We start from the raw sequence: 25,000 nt of genomic DNA, 5'->3' as shown, positions 1-25,000 counted from the left end.
ACAGACAGACAGACAGACAGACAGACAGACAGACAGACAGACAGACAGACAGACAGACAGACAGACAGACAGACAGACAGACAGACAGACAGACAGACAGACAGACAGACAGACAGACAGACAGACAGACAGACAGACAGACAGACAGACAGACAGACAGACAGACAGACAGACAGACAGACAGACAGACAGACAGACAGACAGACAGACAGACAGACAGACAGACAGACAGACAGACAGACAGACAGACAGACAGACAGACAGACAGACAGACAGACAGACAGACAGACAGACAGACAGACAGACAGACAGACAGACAGACAGACAGACAGACAGACAGACAGACAGACAGACAGACAGACAGACAGACAGACAGACAGACAGACAGACAGACAGACAGACAGACAGACAGACAGACAGACAGACAGACAGACAGACAGACAGACAGACAGACAGACAGACAGACAGACAGACAGACAGACAGACAGACTCACACACACACACACACACAGTGTTTCTCAGATCTGTCGTCAGAGCCAGCGTTAGAACAAAACTGCAGCGAGCAGAGCTCCTGCTTTAATCATCTCATGCTCAGCATTCAGAGCAGGTGCCTCTGATGTTCATTCTGTTCCCAGCATGGAGTGTGTGTGTGTGTGTGTGTGTGTGTGTGTGTGTGTGTGTGTGTGTGTGTGTGTGTGTGTGTGTGTGTGTGTGTGTGTGTGTGGTAAAGATACTAATCTCTCAGTTACAGATTACATTCAATACACCCAGCGCCTGTTGGTAATTGTTAGTGTATAACAAAGGTCCCATGTCTCCCTCTGTTCCCTGCTCAAATGTTAGTGTGCTCTGTAGGTGCATGTGAACGGTCTGCAGAGACTCAAATGTTAGTGTGCTCTATAGGTGCATGTGAACGGTCTGCAGAGACTCAAATGTTAGTGTGCTCTGTAGGTGCATGTGAACGGTCTGCAGAGGCTCAAATGTTAGTGTGCTCTATAGGTGCATGTGAACGGTCTGCAGAGGCTCAAATGTTAGTGTGCTCTATAGGTGCATGTGAACGGTCTGCAGAGACTCACATGTTAGTGTGCTCTGTAGGTGCATGTGAACGGTCTGCAGAGACTCAAATGTTAGTGTGCTCTGTAGGTGCATGTGAACGGTCTGCAGAGACTCAAATGTTAGTGTGCTCTGTAGGTGCATGTGAACGGTCTGCAGAAGCTCAAATGTTAGTGTGCTCTATAGGTGCATGTGAACGGTCTGCAGAGGCTCAAATGTTAGTGTGCTCTATAGGTGCATGTGAACGGTCTGCAGAGACTCAAATGTTAGTGTGCTCTATAGGTGCATGTGAATGGTCTGCAGAGGCTCAAATGTTAGTGTGCTCTATAGGTGCATGTGAATGGTCTGCAGAGGCTCAAATGTTAGTGTGCTCTATAGGTGCATGTGAACGGTCTGCAGAGGCTCAAATGTTAGTGTGCTCTGTAGGTGCATGTGAACGGTCTGCAGAGGCTCAAATGTTAGTGTGCTCTATAGGTGCATGTGAACGGTCTGCAGAGGCTCAAATCCCTCCATCTAAGTGCAGCTCCTGGTGCAAAGAGTTACATCCTCTTATTAAAGTACACCTTCTTCCAGCGGTCAGTGAAGGCTTATTGAGGAAGCAGTCAATGAGTGACTCACCTGAGGGAAATCATTCACTGAGAGGTAAACATCTCTGCCTTCAGGGGGGGGTGTTTCTCTGTGTGTGTGTGTGTGTGTGTGTGTGTGTGTGTGTGTGTGTGTGTGTGTGTGTGTGTGTGTGTGTGTGTGTGTGTGACTGTGTGTGTGACTGTGTGTGTGTGTGTGTGTGTGTGTGTGTGTGTGTGTGTGTGTGTGTGTGTGACTGTGTGTGTGACTGTGTGTGTGTGTGTGTGTGTGTGTGTGTGTGTGTGTGTGTGTGACTGTGTGTGTGTGTGTGTGTGTGTGTGTGTGTGTGTGTGACTGTGTCTGTGACTGTGCGTGTGTGTGTGTGTGTGTGTGTGTGTGTGTGTGTGTGTGTGTGTGTGTGTGTGTGTGACAGATTCCCAGGTCAACAGCAGTAAAGATTAATGTCTGAGAGCTTCTGAATCTGAGCCGTCTGTGTGTTTGTCTCTGTGTGTGTGTGTGTGTGTGTGTGTGTGTGTGTGTGTGTGTGTGTTTGTGTGCGTGCGCATGTGTCTGTGTGTTCATGTGTGTGCGTGCGCGCGCGCGTGTGTGTGCGTGCACGCGCGCGTGTGTGCGTGCGTGCGTGCGTGCGGTAGAGATGTTCGTTGTGTGTGTGTGTGTGTGTGTGTGTGTGTGTGTGTGTGTGTGTGTGCTGAATGAGTCACGGCAGGTCTATTATTCTTCCTCACAGGAAGCTCTAACACAGTTCAGACGTGCAACGTGTGAAAGTCTTTCTGCAGAAAATCATCTTGTGGATTTTTTATATTTGATCTCTTTGTCAGACACGGTGATGATTAATTAACCTCACCTGATCACCACCCGACCACCCGATCACCTGATCACCTGATCACCACCCGATCACCCGATCACCTGATGCTGCACAGGAGTAACAACCAGATGTATGTAGAAACCACATGACCTACCTGCAGTTATTTCTCTCATAGTCTTTTATTCTGTTCATCTTATACTGAATGATCCATAAGACTGCTTCCTGTTGGATGGTTTCTGATGAACTGATTACCTGTCACTTTGTTCAGGGAGCAGTGAAATTATTTATACGGTCGCCAAACAATCGGACTCAGGCCCCGTCCACACGGAGACGAAAACTAACCGAGGTCGATATCAAAAAAGTCTTCCGTCCACATTGACCCGCTGGAGATTCTGTAGTACATATGCCGGGCCTGTAAGTGGCGCTGTACTTCCGCAACAAAATACACCAAAAGCAGCGAAGAAGACCCCCCCCGAGCATGGTTGCCCTTCTGGTTATTCTCCGCAGTGGATTTAGCAACATGTAGTTCATGTTCTCCATGTCCACTTGTTGCTGATGGTTGTGGTCGAGGAGCTGTAGATGTTGCACTAACATCATGGTCAGTAGCGTCTAGAGCACGAACGCAACCCTGTGAAAGGTCGACGTGGCTATCAATACCTCCCTCCGAATAATAACTGGATGCTTGAAGCCTACCCCTGTGTCCCTCTTGCCAGTCCTCGCGGGAATAGCACCGGCCGGCCTCCGACGGGAGGCTGCCACCCTCGCCCTGGCCAGGATGGCACATCCTGCATAACACCAGCACCTCCAAGCAGACTCAAGTCCCGCCCCCCCTTCAACAAAGCAGCACAAGAGATGCTCAACTCCACCTCTGAGGACCTCTCCAGAGATGCATGGTTGGCAGCAGCTTGGAAGCAGGAGTGGGAGTCAGCCGGGTCCTCCCGAATCCACCGTTACATCTGGGACCCAGGAGATGGCGCCATTGGAGGAGACGACCTACCGCGCCGGCAGTGGACCACTCTGAACCGTCTACGAACTGGGGTCGGTCGCTTCAAAACATCGATGAAGACGTGGGACTCGGCGGACAGTGCGGCATGCGAGTGCGGTGACCCTGAGCAGACCGCTGACCATATAATCACCATCTGCCCCTTATATAGACCACCCTCTGAAGCCAGCCTCTTCGACCTAGGACCAGAGATGCGGGCATTGGCTACACGACACCGAGTTGGACCTCTAACGTTACACGAAAGAAGAAGGCTATGATCGTTTAGGGCCGTCCGAACCGTCCATACGATAAAGAACTGTAACGGATAACACCCGCATCACTATTTAATGTCGTCTTGAAACAATCAGCTTCACGAGAACTTCTCTTCTCCTGAATAAACGTCTAACAGAAGCAGAGTACAAGCTTTTAATTCTCATTGAACTACGTTACATCTCAAAGTCTAAATCCCCGTGGTTAGTGTTTGTATAGTGTGTGTGTTATTGGGTCATACCATCATACGTGCCGCTCTCCAGCAGCAGGCCGCTCTCCTCCAGATCCCTGAACTCCCCCACGTTGATGAAGTTGTAGTCCACTCCGGGAACTTCCCCCTCTCTGGGCTGCCGAGTGGTACCTTCCAACAGAAACACCCGTTAACATGGAGGAAACAACTAGACAAGTGGACCGTACCATTCACTGACTATAGGGGGGCTATTTATTATAATCTAGTGTGTATCCAACATGCTCAATGGGATATGACTCAGTCCAAACACAGCCCTCTGGGGGGGATCTGTGTCTACATCATGAATATTGAACAGAGCGGGGACCACAGCGTTTTGTATTCATCATTAAAATATGAAACGGAAAATAAATCCTGCACAAAGGAAGAGGAAGAGTAGATGATGATGAAGAGGGTTTTAATTGCTCAGTTTTGCTCAGTGTGACCTGTTAGCTGCTTCCACTCCTTCAGGATGTAATGAGACTAACGTTAACAAGCATTAGAGGACAGTTTCATGAGTACGTCAACAGTCGACCTTCTGCATATTTGTTGTTCTGCAAAATCCCACACACTGCTCAGGTTTCCAAGGCAATAAAGTGCATTTTGAGATTTTCTGAAAAATGTGAGAATTTTAAGAGAAAATATGAATTTTGAGATTTTCAGAACAATTTTGAGAATTTTCAGAAGACTTCGAATTTTTAGATTTTCTGAAAAAGTTTGAATTTTAATATATTCTGAAAAAAGTCAAAATGTTAAGATTTTCTCAAAAAAGTTGAATTTTTCGATGTTTCGATAAAAGTGAGAATTTAGAATGTTTCTGAATAAATGTTTTTTTCTTCATTTTCAGAAAAAGTGAGAATTTTGAGATTTTATAAAAAAAATCCTTTTAAATAAATCTTAACTTAAAGCTCACAAACACCTTCATTAAAAAGGAAATGCTAAATCAAGTAGAATGTGATGAACAGCACCTGAACGCACCACTGTCCATTTCTGTGGTCTTCTTTAACTTCAGTTTCTCTCCTCAAACACACTGGAGCTCCTGAAGTCTCTAGATAGTTCCTTCAAAGTGAAACGCATGAATCCCCTCTCACAGGCAGCGTCTCCTCGGAGGCTCTGAACTCATGTTGTTGTGAAGATGATTTCACGCCTCAGCCTCGTCTCAGATGTGATCAGAGTTCTGCAGGGACTTTACATTTAAACATAAAGGATCACGTCCTCAAAACTCATTTATATTCTGTGTCAACACGACTGCAGAGAGCTAGTTCTGCTGCAGAGATACAATCTATTACTCTGCAATCTATTGCTCTGTCAAACAGGGAAACCGCAGGAGAGCCAAGGAGCCAAGAGGAGGAAATGTGAGGGAGATCTCTGTATTCTTTATTGTGCCAGCAGTCAGTTTCTGCTCCCTTCAATCTCAAGTGCATTTCAAATGATAGATCGGAAACATTCCTGTTGTCATCTTGCAATCTACTTATTTATATAAATAGTTATCAACGCAATAAACCGTCTTTAATTTTGTCTTAATTTAAATGGTTTTTTTCATAATCTGAAAAAAGTTAGAATTTTAAGATTTTCAGAAAAAAGTTGGAATTTTGAGATTTTCTGAAAATGTCCCTCATACTTATTTATATAAAAAGCTATCACCGCAGTAAACTGTTTTTAATGTTGTCTCAAAGGTCCCGTGTGATGCTTCTCTGGTTCTGACCCGTCCCTTGTGTTCCGTAGCTTCTGCATGTAAACGTCTGAACTCGTTTGTTTTAGTGATTTTGAATTGGACATAAAGTCCGGTGGAAACAAAGAGCAGCTGTAGATCTCTGAGCTCGTTCAGAAACAGTTTCCTCACAGACAGCATCTCACTATCTGAGGAACGATCTCTTTTCTCACATGTTGCATTCAGGGAAAGATATATTACAAACAGTAATGATGAGTGTGAGATAAAGAGTCGCTGAGTCCGTCCCAGATTTACTGAAGAAGTGAATCACATTTCAGTTACAAAGAGGTTTCATTCAGATGTGATTATTACAGTACCCACCATGTTGGAGTTTAACCCCGAGTTTCATTTAGACTCGGGGTTAATATAGACTATATGAACTGGGTTTGTGTTTATTTCTCTTCCATTACACGTCTTCTTTCAGACTAGTGCAAAGAGTCCTCCTCCAGTTAACCTCACTAAGCGCGTCTGCTGGTGTCTGCAGATTACTTTCATAACACCTCATTAGCATATTTAAACATAACACTTCGTAAACTTGTTGTATACAAAAGGATTGTGTTCATGTCAGTGATGAAGGGGGGAAGTTTCAAGGTGATATCTATCAGTTATTACACGATTCACCTGCAGGGTGTCTCCTTCAAAATGAAGTGCACGCAGCAAACTGCAGTGAACCTAATGATGCAGGTGGACTGCTACAGGTAGAGGCTGCTCACAGGGGATGGTGCACAGGTACAGGTAGAGCTACAGGTAGAAGTTACTCACAGGGGATGGTGCACAGGTACAGGTAGAGCTACAGGTAGAGGCTGCTCACAGGGGATGGTGCACAGGTACAGGTAGAGCTACAGGTAGAAGTTACTCACAGGGGATGGTGCACAGGTACAGGTAGAGCTACAGGTAGAGGCTGCTCACAGGGGATGGTGCACAGGTACAGGTAGAGCTACAGGTAGAGGCTGCTCACAGGGGATGGTGCACAGGTACAGGTAGAGCTACAGGTAGAAGTTACTCACAGGGGATGGTGCACAGGTACAGGTAGAGCTACAGGTAGAGGCTGCTCACAGGGGATGGTGCACAGGTACAGGTAGAGCTACAGGTAGAGGCTGCTCACAGGGGATGGTGCACAGGTACAGGTAGAGCTACAGGTAGAAGTTACTCACAGGGGATGGTGCACAGGTACAGGTAGAGCTACAGGTAGAAGTTACTCACAGGGGATGGTGCACAGGTACAGGTAGAGCTACAGGTAGAGGCTGCTCACAGGGGATGGTGCACAGGTACAGGTAGAGCTACAGGTAGAGGCTGCTCACAGGGGATGGTGCACAGGTACAGGTAGAGCTACAGGTAGAGGCTGCTCACAGGGGATGGTGCACAGGTACAGGTAGAGCTACAGGTAGAGGCTGCTCACAGGGGATGGTGCACAGGTACAGGTAGAGCTACAGGTAGAGGCTGCTCACAGGGGATGGTGCACAGGTACAGGTAGAGCTACAGGTAGAGCTACAGGTAGAGGCTACTCACAGGGGATGGTGCACAGGTACAGGTAGAGCTACAGGTAGATTACTACAGGTAGAGGCTGCTCACAGGGGATGGTACACAGGTACAGGTAGAGCTACAGGTAGAGGTTACTCACAGGGGATGGTGCACAGGTACAGGTAGAGCTACAGGTAGAGCTACAGGTAGAGGCTGCTCACAGGGGATGGTGCACAGGTACATGTAGAGCTACAGGTAGAAGTTACTCACAGGGGATGGTGCGCAGGTACAGGTTGTCCCGGATCACCTGCTGCAGCTTATGGTCCAGAGAGCCTTTCTGGAACTGCAGGCTGAGGTAGTGTCTCAGGTCAGAGTTCAGAACTTTACCTGTAGAGAGAGAGAGAGAGAGAGAGCACACCTGGTGAGAACAGGTCTACTGGTGACACACAGGTCTACTGGTAACACACAGGTCTACTGGTAACACACAGGTCTACTGGTAACACACAGGTCTACTGGTAACACACAGGTGTACTGGTGACACACAGGTCTACTGGTGACACACAGGTCCACTGGTAACACACAGGTCTACTGGTAACACACAGGTCTACTGGTAACACACAGGTCTACTGGTAACACACAGGTCTACTGGTAACACACAGGTGTACTGGTGACACACAGGTGTACTGGTGACACACAGGTCTACTGGTAACACACAGGTCTACTGGTAACACACAGGTGTACTGGTAACACACAGGTGTACTGGTGACACACAGGTGTACTGGTGACACACAGGTGTACTGGTGACATACAGGTCTACTGGTGACACACAGGTCTACTGGTGACACACAGGTCTACTGGTGACACACAGGTGTACTGGTGACACACAGGTCTACTGGTGACACACAGGTCTACTGGTGACACAGGTCTACTGGTGACACACAGGTCTACTGGTGACACACAGGTCTACTGGTGACATACAGGTCTACTGGTGACACACAGGTCTACTGGTGACACACAGGTCTACTGGTGACACACAGGTGTACTGGTGACACACAGGTCTACTGGTGACACACAGGTCTACTGGTGACACAGGTCTACTGGTGACACACAGGTCTACTGGTGACACAGGTCTACTGGTAACACACAGGTCTACTGGTGACACACAGGTCCATTGGTGACACACAGGTCTACTGGTGACACACAGGTCTACTGGTGACACACAGATCTACTGGTGACACACAGGTCTACTGATGACACACAGGTGTACTGGTGACATACAGGTCTACTGGTGACACACAGGTCTACTGGTGACACAGGTCTACTGGTAACACACAGGTCTACTGGTAACACACAGGTCTACTGGTGACACACAGGTCTACTGGTAACACACAGGTCTACTGGTGACACACAGGTGTACTGGTACAAGAAGGCACAGTCAGACAAAGAGAAATGACGTTTCATATTATTTGCAAAACCCATTTTCACTCATCATTTGTGTGTTTGAGGCTGGCAGTGAATGTAGGATTACTTTAGTCGTTATTGTTTGTTTGTTTGTTTGTTTGTTTGTTATCATGTGTTCTCTTTGAACATACAGTCACTACAGACCACTCTCTCATGTATGCATAGATGTTGCTTTCCTAAATGACACTCACTGTCGATGTCAACGTCAAAACACAATAAAAAGATTGTTGATCAGAAAACCCATTTTCAGGGCAATAAAAAGGAAGAAGAAGAAGAAGAAGAAGAAGAAGAAGAAGAAGAAGAAGAAGAAGAAGAAGAAGGTGAGTTCATGTTTGTTTCACTGCAGCTATGTTGGTGTTATCAGATGCTAAAAGAAATACAATATATAGGCGTTAAATCTCAGCATTGATCCGGAGTCTGAGGGGTGCACAGTGGTCAGTGCTTCAAATCAACATGAACACTTAATACGACGCCAGCAGAAAGGACCACAGTGAGGGAGGAGGGGATGTTTCCTCCGCTCAGTGAGAGATGAGAGGCGCAGAGAGACTCCTGCTGAGAGAGGCAACATGCAGAGTGGAAGGGACTCCAGGTTCTCTGCAGGAATCAATAAGCTGCTTCCTGCAGAGCGTCAGCACTGAGGCTCAGAGAGAGGGTTCAGAGAGCTGTCTGCACGGAGCAGGAGAACATATCATCTACATCCTGCTGTTTCTCTGGTCTCTAATACATTTCTCTATAAGGATAGAGCGTGCTGTCAATGTCTACATGCAGGAAGATGTCCTGCTCATCAGAACATGTTAAATAAAGATGTTGAGAGCAGCGTCAGTCAGCAGGATAACTCTCTACTGCAGAGGTTATTAAAACATGTCTCTGCTGTGGGCGAATCTTCACATTAATATTAAGCTCACTGTGTGAGATCCTGCTCTCAGAAGCTATTGTACTCTGGCTTTGATCTGGAGATGAAACGGCTTCCGTGATGCGTTCAAATCCATTCAACCACTGAGAACATTAACCAGAGCTTCCAGCCAGAGACGTTCAGCGAGAGAAAGTGAATTAAACATCACAGTGCGCAGTAACGAGAGAAATACTCTGACAGGGAAACTGAAAGGAGGATTCATAGTGAGGAGCATCCATTAGTTATACTCTGAAACTTGGAATGGTGGGCTTTATGATTCCCATTTCCAGCAGGAAGTACTGCATCGTAAATATTAGGGATGGGAATCACCAGGCTCCCCACGATACGATATTATCGCGATACTTAAGTCACAATACGATACCATCACGATACTTTAGCCACGATACAACACTATCACGATACTTTAGCCACGATACAATACCATCACGATACTTTAGCCACGATACAACACTATCACGATACTTTAGCCACGATACAACACTATCACGATACTTAAGCCACGATACAACACTATCACGATACTTAAGCCGCGATACAATACCATCACGATACTTTAGCCACGATACAACACTATCACGATACTTTAGCCACGATACAACACTATCACGATACTTTAGCCACGATACAACACTATCACGATACTTAAGCCGCGATACAATACCATCACGATACTTTAGCCACGATACAACACTATCACGATACTTTAGCCACGATACAACACTATCACGATACTTTAGCCACGATACAATACCATCACGATACTTTAGCCACGATACAATACCATCACGATACAACACTATCACGATACAACACTATCACGATACTTTAGCCACGATACAGCACTATCACGATACTTTAGCCACGATACAACACTATCACGATACTTTAGCCACGATACAATACCATCACGATACTTTAGCCACGATACAATACCATCACGATACTTTAGCCACGATACAATACTATCATGATACTTTAGCCACGATACAATACCATCACAATACTTTAGCCACGATACAATACCATCACGATACTTTAGCCACGATACAATACCATCACGATACTTTAGCCACGATACAACACTATCACGATACTTTAACCACGATACAATACCATCACGATACTTTAGCCACGATACAACACTATCACGATACTTTAACCACGATACAATACCATCACGATACTTTAGCCACGATACAACACTATCACGATACTTTAGCCACGATACAACACTATCACGATACTTTGGCCACGATACAATACCATCACGATACTTTAGCCACGATACAATACCATCATGATAATTTAGCCACGATACAATACCATCACGATACTTTAGCCACGATACAACACTATCAAGATACTTTAGCCACGATACAATACCATCACGATACTTTAGCCACGATACAATACCATCACGATACTTTAGCCACGATACAATACCATCACGATACTTTAGCCACGATACAACACTATCACGATACTTTAGCCACGATACAATACCATCACGATACTTAAGCCACGATACAATACCATCACGATACTTTAGCCACGATACAATACCATCACGATACTTTAGCCACGATACAATACCATCACGATACTTTAGCCACGATACAATACCATCACGATACTTAAGCCACAATACAACACTATCACGATACTTTAGCCACGATACAATACCATCACGATACTTTAGCCATGATACAATACCATCATGATACTTTAGCCACAATACAACACTATCACGATACTTTAGCCACGATACAACACTATCACGATACTTTAGCCACAATACAACACTATCACGATACTTTAGCCACGATACAATACCATCACGATACTTAAGCCACAATACAACACTATCACGATACTTTAGCCACGATACAACACTATCACGATACTTTAGCCACAATACAACACTATCACGATACTTTAGCCATGATACAATACCATCACGATACTTTAGCCACAATACAATACCATCACGATACTTTAGCCACGATACAACACTATCACAATACTTTAACCACGATACAATACCATCACGATACTTTAGCCACGATACAACACTATCACGATACTTTAGCCACGATACAATACCATCACGATACTTTAGCCACGATACAATACCATCATGATACTTTAGCCACGATACAATACCATCACGATACTTTAGCCACGATACAACACTATCAAGATACTTTAGCCACGATACAATACCATCACGATACTTTAGCCACGATACAATACCATCACGATACTTTAGCCACGATACAATACCATCACAATACTTTAGCCACGATACAACACTATCACGATACTTTAGCCACGATACAATACCATCACGATACTTAAGCCACGATACAATACCATCACGATACTTTAGCCACGATGCAATACCATCACAATACTTAAGCCACGATACAATACCATCACGATACTTTAGCCATGATACAATACCATCACGATACTTTAGCAACGATACAATACCATCACGATACTTTAGCCACGATACAATACCATCACGATACTTTAGCCACAATACAACACTATCACGATACTTTAGCCACGATACAACACTATCACGATACTTTAGCCACGATACAATACCATCACGATACTTAAGCCACAATACAACACTATCACGATACTTTAGCCACGATACAACACTATCACGATACTTTAGCCACAATACAACACTATCACGATACTTTAGCCACGATACAATACCATCACGATACTTTAGCCACGATACAACACTATCACGATACTTTGGCCACGATGCGATATATTGCGATATTGCAGATCACATGGCTCATATCCATGTCCGTCTTCTCTTCCTGGTTAAAACATGTATTTGCAATATGAATAGCTTATGTGAATACAATGTGAGTTCTTTGAACCTGAAGGGAGATGTTTTTGCTACTTTCATTGCAATCGTACACATGTCTTAACTTCTTGTTTTGTATAGACATTTATTTAGTTACTGTTCCCAAAGCAAAGACGGAGAAAAAGAACGGAGATAAAGTACAGATATTAACGTGGATATCAACATTTAAATACGGCGATATCAAAAGATAAAGTTCACCTTTAAGTGTTAGCAAGAGGCTCAAGGTCAGCGTTAGCTGTAAACATGTGCTTTGTGTCTTAACTCGTTTATATACTGCATTATAACTTTGCTAACTATTTGAAGTTCACTTGTTGAATGGTCTTCTAAAGTAATGCTCATATGGATGAAGCTTAAATGTAATTGTTGTTTTGAGTCTTCGTGTAGCTCTCACGTTGGTTTTTGGAGCTTTCAATAAATTAGAAATCATCAAGTGTACGACCGTCTTCCGGAGCGATATGCTACAGTTCATATCAGAAAATTACAATATCGGTGTGTGTGTGTGTGTGTGTGTGTGTGTGTGTTGCTTTTCTTGGGTTGAAACAGTCTATTAACTGCAGTGTTAGTTGAGGGGGGGGGAGGGTTTCTATTATGTAACTAGACTTCTCACTGCACAATGAATGTGAGGAATTTAGGTCGAGGAAACAAAAGCATGTTTCACTCTGTACAACAACACCACAATCCTGAGGACACACACACACACACACACACACACACACACACACACACACACACACACACACACACACACACACACACACACACACACACACACACACACACACACACACACACACACACACACACACACACACACACAGTGCAGAATCATGAAGGGCCTGCATTATGGTTGTTGATGCATTCATGTTTTCACGAGGTAGCAACAAATACAAATACTCAAGTACCTCCAAATTGTACACACGAGGAGTAAATGAACTTCATCACATGACTTCACTGGTTCCCATATTAATTGGAGGGGGGGGGGGGGTTGCCCTGGATGTCTTCACACAGAGACTTATCAAAGATCAGCTGGTTTCATGAAGAACAATAGAGGCGGATCATTGTTAGCGCAGGATCACACTCACACTCTCTCAAACACACACACTCACTCACTCTCACTCTCTCTCTCTCTCTCTCTCTCACTCACTCACTCACACGCTTGTCAGTCTGCATCATATTTCCAGATCGAGAGGCTGCAGAAAACAATGGAGCCTTTGTGCCGTCATGTGGCCATTAGACGCTCTCTCATACAGGGGATAGATGGTGATGTGTGTGTGTGTGTGTGTGTGTGTGTGTGTGTGTGTGTGTGTGTGTGTGTGTGTGTGTGTGAGAACCCTTTCCCACCTGCTAGGAAAACTAAGTAACAAAAGTAAAAGTCTCTCATTACAAATGTTAGTAAAGCTTGAGTATTAACAACACACTCTCACTCCCTGATCGTCCAGGAGCGACGCTTGGTCAGGGTCCCGAGGCGTGCAGTTGTGACGCTCCGAGGCTCCTTCAGCTTCATAAAGGGAGGCAAATAGCTTTCTACTGATTGCAATGTATTCCCATCTGCGGCGGGATTTGACGCTCATGGAAGCACGGCATTCGTTTGTGTCGGCTGCCCTTAAAGGCAATGTGAGCGTCCATTCCCATTGGATAACAGATTGTACACCAGGAAGTAAGTATTCCCCTTACTGTGCATTGATCTGACAGTGATCTCTGCACTACTCAACTAAAAACCACCAGATTACTTTTGTTAAATTACATCATTGATAGGTTTAAACTCTGTGCAATGCTTTTGGGTTTTTCCCTTCGATTCGGAGAAACAACTTGTTTTCTCTGAAATGTGGAGCGCCAAAGAGACTACACTACCCACAATCCCCAGCTATTGTTGTGACGACGCCTGTCCGCTTTGACAAACCTCGTGATAAGTCAACAAGCTCTGGGATTGGATGAAACATAAATTCATACAAAAAAAGTCCAACCCTGTCTAAAGATGACGTTCCCACAGAACTAAACTGCATTCTCAATTACGCTTAGCTAGAAACTTATTTTCTCCCACGTCACGTTTGTTATGGACGTATCTTAAACACGTTTATTTTCTACATATCTTTGCCATTTATTGTCTTGCTTATAATAATGATAATAGTCATTTATAACCAGGGGTGGACATAACTGTTTTAGTGAGTTATCAGATGAGTACCAGGACACAGCGTTCGGTACTCACCCCACACGAAGCGTGGTCTCCTCAGAGTCTCCTTCACTGTCCTCTATTCACACTTCTTGCATGCTAGATGATGAAGATGATGAAGATGATCCTCCCTGTCTCTTTTTAAGCCTCCAATTTGCTTTCTCCAAAACTTGTAGCCCAAACTGTGAATTCCGCATTTCCTCTAGCCAAGTTGAAGGATCAAATACTAAGAAATGATCACATGACTTGAAGTCATACCTGGTTCCAGATGAGGGAAGTTACCAAGTACACTTCTTCAAGTACTCCTTAGGTACTATTTTGAGATATTTGTACTTTACTTGACTTTGATCTAATTTGTAAAACTAGCTGCACCTTTACCAGCTTTGAGAACACTTTCATGATCAATCATTTTCAATCACACTTGAGGAGCATTTTGAATGCAGGACTTTTACTGTAACAGAGTATTCCTACACTCTGGTACTTCTACTTTACTCAAGTACAAGATCTGAGTACTTCTACTTTTACTCAAGTACAAGACCTGAGTACTTCTACTTTTACTCAAGAACAAGATCTGAGTACTTCTACTTTGACTCAAGTACAAGATCTGAGTACTTCTACTTTTACTCAAGTACAAGATCTGAGTGCTTCTTCCACCTCTGTCTGATTTCAAACTCTTCCAGAACACCCTGAGTGAGTCTGCAGCTGTGTGTTTCACTCCACTTTGTTGTAAATCAAACTGCAGCAGCTTGACCACAGAGCGTGCACGTTGTGATCAGCTGATGTTGCACAGTGCTCCAGCGCGGGGCACAGGATGTGCTCAGGGGAGTCCTGACGTTAACCCTGTCTGTGCACACGGCGAACATCTCTGTCGTCCAGTGATCTGAGCCTCTGCCTCCTGTAAAGCTTCACAGGTCCGTCGGTTATGTCCTGCGCGGCTCGGCCAGGGAGGGAAAACGCCAAATGTCTTCTTTTTTTTTTGTACATGTCTCGTAGTTTACTCCATTGAGTGTAGACAAGAAACACGTGTAGACGAAATTTGTGTTTTGTTTTGAGGTACGCAAAGGCGCGTAGTGACACAAGTGACGTTGCACAATTCAGATTTTTGCCGCGCATGCATACCTGCGCACCAGTGATGTGCACCCCTGTTTATAAATATCTTTTTAGAGCACACATTTGAAATCGAGAATACAATGTAATACTACAGAAGCAGGTTGCCCATAAACTACATGTCCCACAATGCATCTCAAATTTGTTAGAATTTGACTTTGTTTTTTAAATCATTTTGTGACATTCTCACTGAAGAGATTCACAATGATTTACCCAAGACTTCTGCTTTCAGACGTAGTTAATTATGAAGTTATTACCCATTACCCAATCATGTAATATGATACATTATTTTATATATATTACATATTTATATATGTATTTTTATATAGTCTTAAAGTTACAACCGGCCCTTTGAGAGCAACCATAATGCTGATGTGGGCCGAGATGAAATTGAGTTTGACTCCCCTGCTCTAACCCCTGGCCCTTATCAAAGAACCTCACGACCCTTCCTCTCTGCGAGCCTCATCTTTTATGCCCAGTTCCTGGAGTCGGGTCACCAGGAGCTTTAGTGTCTCTGAATTGTCCTCCAAACTTCTTCTTAATTGGGAAATGCTCCCAAAAATGCGACCTCAGTCCGAACAGTCAAACTCATTCAGCTTCTACTCCAATCTAGATCCGAATGTGTGGATGAATAATAGAAGCTACTCTCCTAAAACACTTTTGCATGAATAGGAGAGGCGTAGAGTATCTCTCGTTAACTCAGAGCTGTAATTGTCGCTGTGAAGTCAATTAGCTTCCGCAGAGCTCAGGAGATTCATTACGCAAGCTTTGGGATGGAAAATGCTACATGAAGAAATCAATCACTGTCCCCGTCCGCCTTCTCTCATTCCAATTCACTCAATGCTATCTCAACTGAAGTCTGCTCACACTGGCTTCCTCTGCTGCAGGAAACCCAACTCCATCAGCCATGAAGACCACCTCTATCTCCCTCTCTCTACTCCTCCCTCTCTCCCCCAGTGCCTCTGATAAGCTGATGATGTTCAGCATTTAGAGAACACTCAACAGCTTGAGGAAACATGAGCAGCGTTTACTGAAAGCTGCAGAAACCAAACGCTAACAACGATCCGCCTCGATTGGTCCTCATGAAACCAGCTGATCGTTTCTAAAGGTAGGGACACACCAAGCTGACCCCAAAGAACTGACTCAGACGGACCCGACTGCTGCGTCGCCTCACGTCTCTGCCTCTTGGCCATGTGTCACTGGAACACACCGCAAAGACTTCAGCCGACGGTCAAGAAGCACGTACGATCTGGCAATACCTCTCCTCACCAGCAGGCGGCGGTAGTGTGTATTCGTCATTCAAAAGAGGCAACAACCTGAAGACAGACTGCGTCATAACCAGAGAAGAAGAACAGACTGCGTGATAACCGAGAGAAGAAGAACAGACTGCGTGATAACCAGAGAAGAAGAACAGACTGGGTGATAACCAGAGAAGAAGAACAGACTGTGTGATAACCAGAGAAGAAGAACAGACTGCGTGATAACAGTGAGAAGAAGAACAGACTGTGTGATAACCAGAGAAGAAGAACAGACTGCGTGATAACCAAAGAAGAAGAACAGACTGCGTGATAACCAGAGAAGAAGAACAGACTGCGTGATAACCAGAGAAGAAGAACAGACTGCGTGATAACCAGAGAAGAAGAACAGACTGCGTGATAACCAGAGAAGAAGAACAGACTGCGTGATAACCAGAGAAGAACAGACTGCGTGATAACCAGAGAAGAAGAACAGACTGCGTGATAACCGAGAGAAGAAGAACAGACTGTGTGATAACCAGAGAAGAAGAACAGACTGCGTGATAACAGAGAGAAGAAGAACAGACTGTGTGATAACCAGAGAAGAAGAACATACTGCGTAATAACCAGAGAAGAAGAACAGACTGCATGATAACCAGAGAAGAAGAACATACTGCGTGATAACCAGAGAAGAAGAACAGACTGTGTGATAACCAGAGAAGAAGAACAGACTGTGTGATAACCAGAGAAGAAGAACAGACTGGGTGATAACCAGAGAAGAAGAACATACTGCGTGATAACCAGAGAAGAAGAACAGACTGTGTGATAACCAGAGAAGAAGAACATACTGCGTAATAACCAGAGAAGAAGAACAGACTGCGTGATAACCAGAGAAGAAGAACATACTGCGTGATAACCAGAGAAGAAGAACAGACTGTGTGATAACCAGAGAAGAAGAACATACTGCGTGATAACCAGAGAAGAAGAACAGACTGGGTGATAACCAGAGAAGAAGAACAGACTGCGTGATAACCGAGAGAAGAAGAACAGACTGCGTGATAACCAGAGAAGAAGAACAGACTGTGTGATAACAGAGAGAAGAAGAACAGACTGCGTGATAACCAGAGAAGAAGAACAGACTGTGTGATAACCAGAGAAGAATAACAGACTGTGTGATAACCAGAGAAGAAGAACAGACTGCGTGATAACCAGAGAAGAAGAACAGACTGGGTGATAACCAGAGAAGAAGAACAGACTGGGTGATAACCAGAGAAGAAGAACAGACTGTGTGATAACCAGAGAAGAAGAACAGACTGGGTGATAACCAGAGAAGAAGAACAGACTGTGTGATAACCAGAGAAGAAGAACAGACTGGGTGATAACCAGAGAAGAAGAACAGACTGGGTGATAACCAGAGAAGAAGAACAGACTGTGTGATAACCAGAGAAGAACAGACTGTGTGATAACCAGAGAAGAAGAACAGACTGGGTGATAACCAGAGAAGAAGAACAGACTGTGTGATAACCAGAGAGAAGAAGAACAGACTGTGTGATAACCAGAGAAGAAGAACAGACTGTGTGATAACCAGAGAAGAAGAACAGACTGTGTGATAACCAGAGAAGAAGAACAGACTGTGTGATAACCAGAGAAGAAGAACAGACTGCGTGATAACCAGAGAAGAAGAACAGACTGCGTGATAACCAGGGAAGAAGAACATACTGCGTGATAGAAACAGATAGCGTGTTCCGGAGTTTCCGGACGAAAAGGTGTCGGAACGGCCGATAAGACGCGACGGGGCGGGACACACCAATCTGAGCAGGGCGACACGACGCTCATCGTCGGCCTGACATCCATCGACGGCCAAAACCGGCCTGGTGTGTCCGGGGCTTTAGTCTCTGTGTGAACACATCCAGGGCAACCCCCCCCCCCCCCCACAAATGAATATGGGAACCAGGGCAGGAATGTGAGGAAGTTCATTTGGAGGTACTACACACACACACACATTCTCCTGCTTCTGCCACACACACACACACACACACACACACACACACACACACACACACACACACACACACACACACACACACACACACACACACACACACACACACACACACACACACACACACACACACACACACACACACACACACACACACACACACACACACACACACACACACACACACACACACACACACACACACACACACACACCCAGGTGATGGCAGCACGTCCCTCACACAGAGAGGGGTGTGCAGAGACAAAGATGGATGGAGGATTCACTTCATCTGGTTTCCCCAAACGCTGGATCAGCGTTCAGAGGAAGGAGGCTTCCCATTGGACGAGAGGCCTCCCTTTGGACGAGAGGCCTCCCATTGGAAGAGAGGCTTCCCTTTGGACGAGAGGCCTCCCATTGGACGAGAGGCTTCCCATTGGACGAGAGGCCTCCCTTTGGACGAGAGGCCTCCCATTGGACGAGAGGCTTCCCTTTGGACGAGAGGCTTCCCATTGGACGAGAGGCCTCCCTTTGGACGAGAGGCCTCCCATTGGACGAGAGGCCTCCCTTTGGACGAGAGGCTTCCCATTGGACGAGAGGCTTCCCTTTGGACGAGAGGCTTCCCTTTGGACGAGAGGCCACCCTTTGGACGAGAGGCCTCCCTTTGGACGAGAGGTGCTAACCTTCAGGGACTCGTATGAGAAGGTGAACGTGTTGGGGAATCCTCCAAAGGGTCTCAGAGGCTCCATGAGTCCAGCTCTAAGGTTCTCAGTGACTCCATGAGTCCAGCTCTAAGGGTCTCAGAGGCTCCATGAGTCCAGCTCTAAGGGTCTCAGAGGCTCCATGAGTCCAGCTCTAAGGGTCTCTGTGGCTCCATGAGTCCAGCTCTAAGTTTCTCAGTGACTCCATGAGTCCAGCTCTAAGGGTCTCAGTGGCTCTAAGGGTCTCAGTGGCTCCATGAGTCCAGCTCTAAGGGTCTCAGAGGCTCCATGAGTCCAGCTCTAAGGGTCTCTGTGGCTCCATGAGTCCAGCTCTGAGGGTCTCAGTGGCTCTAAGGGTCTCAGAGGCTCTAAGGGTCTCAGAGGCTCCATGAGTCCAGCTCTAAGGGTCTCTGTGGCTCTAAGGGTCTCGGCGACTCATCCTGAGCTCAACCAGCTCTCAGGAGTCCTGCAAATCAAGGGTTTCATCCAAACCCAGAAACCCCATGCCTCCTCTCCTCTGACGCTTCTTTCCTTCTTTAGACCTGCAGTTTGAGAGACTCTTTAGACCTGCAGTTTGAGAGGGTCTTTAGACCTGCAGTTTGAGAGACTCTTTAGACCTGCAGTTTGAGAGACTCGTTAGACCTGCAGTTTGAGAGACTCGTTAGACCTGCAGTTTGAGAGACTCTTTAGACCTGCAGTTTGAGAGACTCTTTAGACCTGCAGTTTGAGAGGGTCTTTAGACCTGCAGTTTGAGAGACTCGTTAGACCTGCAGTTTGAGAGACTCTTTAGACCTGCACTTTCAGAGACTCTTTAGACCTGCAGTTTGAGAGACTCTTTAGACCTGCAGTTTGAGAGACTCTTTAGACCTGCAGTTTGAGAGACTCTGAACTCAAAATGAAGTGACAGCAGAACGACCTGAAGGCGCAGACATCTTCTGCTCCTGCACACACGAGAACACACGAGGCAGGCAGCGTGACGTGGGAGCTCCTCGACCCCGAGAGTCAAACGCCTTCTGTCTGAGGTAGCCCTAAAGACAGGACAACCACGCCTTAACGTAATGACTGAGGGGGACCGGAGAAACCTGCTGGACAAACGAAAGACAAGGCTTCCTCTTCTTCTCCACTTACAGAACAGGCTAACGGCTAACGGCAGCCACTGTGATCCTGAAGGGCTAGCGCTATGGGAAGCTAACGATGAGGCAGACCTACGGACAACACTGCAGGAATCAAGAGGCTGCTGTCGGGAGACACTCCGTGAGACTAAGGAAGTGGATGAGGCCGAATCTGAGGGGCGGAGGAACGAGTGCACATCTCGGACGAGGCTAGAGCTGCTAAAGACCTGAGGGTCTGAGGGTCTGCAGTTTGAGAGGGTCTGCAGTTTGAGAGGGTCTGCAGTTTGAAAGGGTCTGCAGTTTGAGAGGCTCTGCAGTTTGAGAGGGTCTGCAGTTTGAGAGGCTATTAACGCTTTAGACTGTAGGTGTAAAGATGCACATTGACATTGAAGGTGATCTCGTAGCACTGTCCTCGCTCTGCTTTCACCACACATGTATTGTGTCTATGTTTCCCTGCAGTGAGAGTTTCCAAGGACACGACAGATATATTATATTCTAAGAATAAAGAAAATGACCTGAAGCTCAGACTGAATGTGTCTGAGCTTCAGAGTCTACGTCCTTCAGAGAGAGAGAGAGGCACGTCTGTCCTCTCGTCTCCTCCTCCTCCTCCTCCTGGGGAGACAGTCTGGGGAGAGTCGCTGAACATGCTCACACATACTCTCACTAGAGTCCACACACACTCTCACTAACGTCCACACACACTCTCACTAACGTCCACACACTCTCACTAACGTCCACACACACTCTCACTAACGTCCACACACACTCTCACTAACGTCCACACACTCTCACTAACGTCCACACACACTCTCACTAACGTCCACACACACACACACACACTCTCACTAACGTCCACACACACTCTCACTAAAGTCCACACACACTCTCACTAAAGTCCACACACACTCTCACTAACGTCCACACACACTCTCACTAACGTCCACACACACTCTCACTAACGTCCACACACTCTCACTAACGTCCACACACACTCTCACTAACGTCCACACACTCTCACTAACGTCCACACACACACACACACACTCTCACTAACGTCCACACACACTCTCACTAAAGTCCACACACACTCTCACTAAAGTCCACACACACTCTCACTAACGTCCACACACACTCTCACTAACGTCCACACACTCTCACTAACGTCCACACACTCTCACTAACGTCCACACACTCTCACTAACGTCCACAGACACTCTCACTAAAGTCCACACACACTCTCACTAACGTCCACACACACACACACACACTCCCACTAACGTCCACACACACTCTCACTAAAGTCCACACACACTCTCACTAACGTCCACACTCCCACTAACGTCCACACACACTCACACTAACGTCCACACACATTCACACTAAAGTCCACACACACTCTCACTAACGTCCACACTCCCACTAACGTCCACACACACTCCCACTAACGTCCACACACACTCACACTAACGTCCACACACACTCACACTAACGTCCACACACACTCACACTAACGTCCACACACACTCACACTAACGTCCACACACACTCACACTAACGTCCACACACACTCACACTAAAGTCCACACACACACTCAATAACATCCACATCTGAGGTTTACTGAAACACAGCAGTGATTACAGACGAATGCAAATATGCAGTGTGCAACTCGATTTTGACAGGAGAACAACTGGTGACTTCTAGAATTGTGTGAGTAACATTCTGTTTTTAGACTTCTCTGTTTCAGTGTGTGTACTCTGTATAAATAGTTGATCTGATTGAAATTGTGGATGAGCCTGGTGGACGAGCTTGGTGGACGAGCTTGGTGGATGAGCCTGGTGGACGAGCCTGGTGGATGAGCTTGGTGGACGAGCTTGGTGGACGAGCTTGGTGGACGAGCTTGGTGGACGAGCTTGGTGGATGAGCCTGGTGGACGAGCCTGGTGGATGAGCTTGGTGGACGAGCTTGGTGGACGAGCCTGGTGGACGAGCCTGGTGGATGAGCTTTGTGCACGAGCCTGGTGGACGAGCTTGGTGGATGAGCCTGGTGGACGAGCCTGGTGGATGAGCTTTGTGCACGAGCCTGGTGGACGAGCCTGGTGGATGAGCCTGGTGGACGAGCTTGGTGGACGAGCCTGGTGGACGAGCTTGGTGGACGAGCCTGTTGGATGAGCTTGGTGGACGAGCCTGGTGGATGAGCCTGGTGGACGAGCTTGGTGGACGAGCCTGTTGGACGAGCCTGGTGGATGAGCTTGGTGGATGAGCCTGGTGGATGAGCCTGGTGGATGAGCTTGGTGGACGAGCTTGTTGGACGAGCTTGGTGGACGAGCCTGGTGGACGAGCTTGGTGGACGAGCTTGGTGGACGAGCTTGGTGGACGAGCCTGGTGGACGAGCCTGGTGGACGAGCTTGGTGGACGAGCTTGGTGGACGAGCCTGGTGGACGAGCTTGGTGGACGAGCTTGGTGGATGAGCCTGGTGGACGAGCCTGGTGGATGAGCTTGGTGGACGAGCTTGGTGGACGAGCTTGGTGGACGAGCCTGGTGGACGAGCCTGGTGGATGAGCTTTGTGCAAGAGCCTGGTGGATGAGCTTGGTGGACGAGCCTGGTGGATGAGCCTGGTGGACGAGCTTGGTGGACGAGCCTGTTGGACGAGCCTGGTGGATGAGCTTGGTGGATGAGCCTGGTGGATGAGCCTGGTGGATGAGCTTGGTGGATGAGCTTGGTGGATGAGCTTGGTGGACGAGCTTGGTGGATGAGCCTGGTGGACGAGCTTGGTGGACGAGCTTGGTGGACGAGCTTGGTGGACGAGCCTGGTGGACGAGCTTGGTTGATGAGCCTGGTGGACGAGCTTGGTGGACGAGCTTGGTGGACGAGCTTGGTGGATGAGCCTGGTGGACGAGCTTGGTGGACGAGCTTGGTGGACGAGCTTGGTGGACGAGCCTGGTGGACGAGCTTGGTGGACGAGCCTGGTGGACGAGCTTGGTGGACGAGCTTGGTCAAAAGCTTATTGACTGTTTGCACGATGTATGGACAGGATCTGAATAACTTTAACCTTTTTTCTACTTATCGTACGACCAATTGAAACGTCCTCTATCATTATTTGTATGTAACATATGATATGATGCATGTACATGACCTTAATCGCATACATTTGATCATACTTATTGGGCGTTATTGTACGCTTATCTTTGCTGATCACGATATTTATGATTGTGTTTCAATGTGTCACCAAGAGAGCCAACAGAAGTCCGTTTGATTTACTCTTTTGGGTTCTCTTTTACCTATTTAGGATATGTAATACTAGTCCCATGCGTTCTGAAAGGGAGTTCTTCTATAACTCTGCTACTAGACACATTTTCTGCGGTGGAAATGCACGCTGGCAGAGCTGGAGCTGCATAATTCATATACGTTTGATCAAACTTGCAAAAAGGACTCGTGCAAAATTGGATTCGCACGAAAAGCTTCATTTGGTACAGATCAAATCACATTAGTGCTTTTTAAAGAATTGCACAGCGCTAGGCAGGAGGAAACAGCCAATGAGACGAGGAGGCGGGTCATTGACACTCGTCCCTGTTTATTAGCACTTCCTGTAACAAGGCGCTCAGATGTATTAGCAATCTGATCTTTGAACACAGCGAGAGACCCAGACCTGGTCCTCATTGTTCCCAGCATGCACCACAAGAGGGAGGTTTGACTCACATCCTCCGTTCAGCTGAGAACAAACAGAGAGACGGGGTCATGATAACAAAGTCTGATACCTCTCTGAGAGAAGGGAGGCTTCCTGAGGACAGACCAGGGCTTTACGAGGTTTTCACCGCCCCCCCCCCCCCCCCCCTCCTGTCTCTGTCTGGATGTTTTAGTAAAACAGAATCAGAGCTGAAGAGGGATCCGTCTTCCTCCTGCTCTGTTTGTAATCTATATTCAACTTCAGAAGTGATTATAGAGACAAGAGACAAGAGACATGAGACATGAGACATGCGACATGCCGTCCTGCTCTCAGAGCTCTCCTCATGGCAGCGTTTATTTTGCTGCAGACTGAAACACACTTCTCCTCGCCGACAGAACGAAACGCTGTCAGGAGAACGCTGGAGAGAGAGTGTGTGTGTGTGTGTGTGTGTGTGTGTGTGTGTGTGTGTGTGTGTGTGTGTCTCAAGGTCAAGTGTATTCAGATTGGCTGTGTCACAAAGCATCAGAGAGCTGAGTGTAATCAGGACACAAAGGCCTGCCGTTAAATCACAGCCTCTCACTCATTGTTTCTGCTCCAGAGAAACGACCTTCCCAAAAATGTCAGGATGTTCGTCATCTTGAGATCTACTCATTT

At 46.5% G+C, this 25,000-nt stretch overlaps 1 protein-coding gene across 1 annotated transcript in view; it reads right to left on the bottom strand.

Annotated features, from left to right (window-relative positions):
* The window catches only part of LOC307037638 (membrane-associated guanylate kinase, WW and PDZ domain-containing protein 3-like), an 89,676-nt gene that overhangs the window by 36,501 nt on the left and 28,175 nt on the right, over positions 1-25,000 (bottom strand). The window contains 2 exon segments of the mRNA XM_079678686.1: positions 3,934-4,053; positions 7,361-7,477. Coding sequence (XP_079534812.1) covers positions 3,934-4,053; positions 7,361-7,477 — 237 coding nt within the window.

This window comes from Notothenia rossii (assembly GCF_949606895.1).
Source record: "Notothenia rossii genome assembly, chromosome: 4".
In the NCBI taxonomy this organism is placed as follows: domain Eukaryota; kingdom Metazoa; phylum Chordata; class Actinopteri; order Perciformes; family Nototheniidae; genus Notothenia; species Notothenia rossii.
The sequence above is the reverse complement of the archived record's forward strand: the minus strand, read 5'-3'. Positions and strand labels throughout refer to the sequence as shown.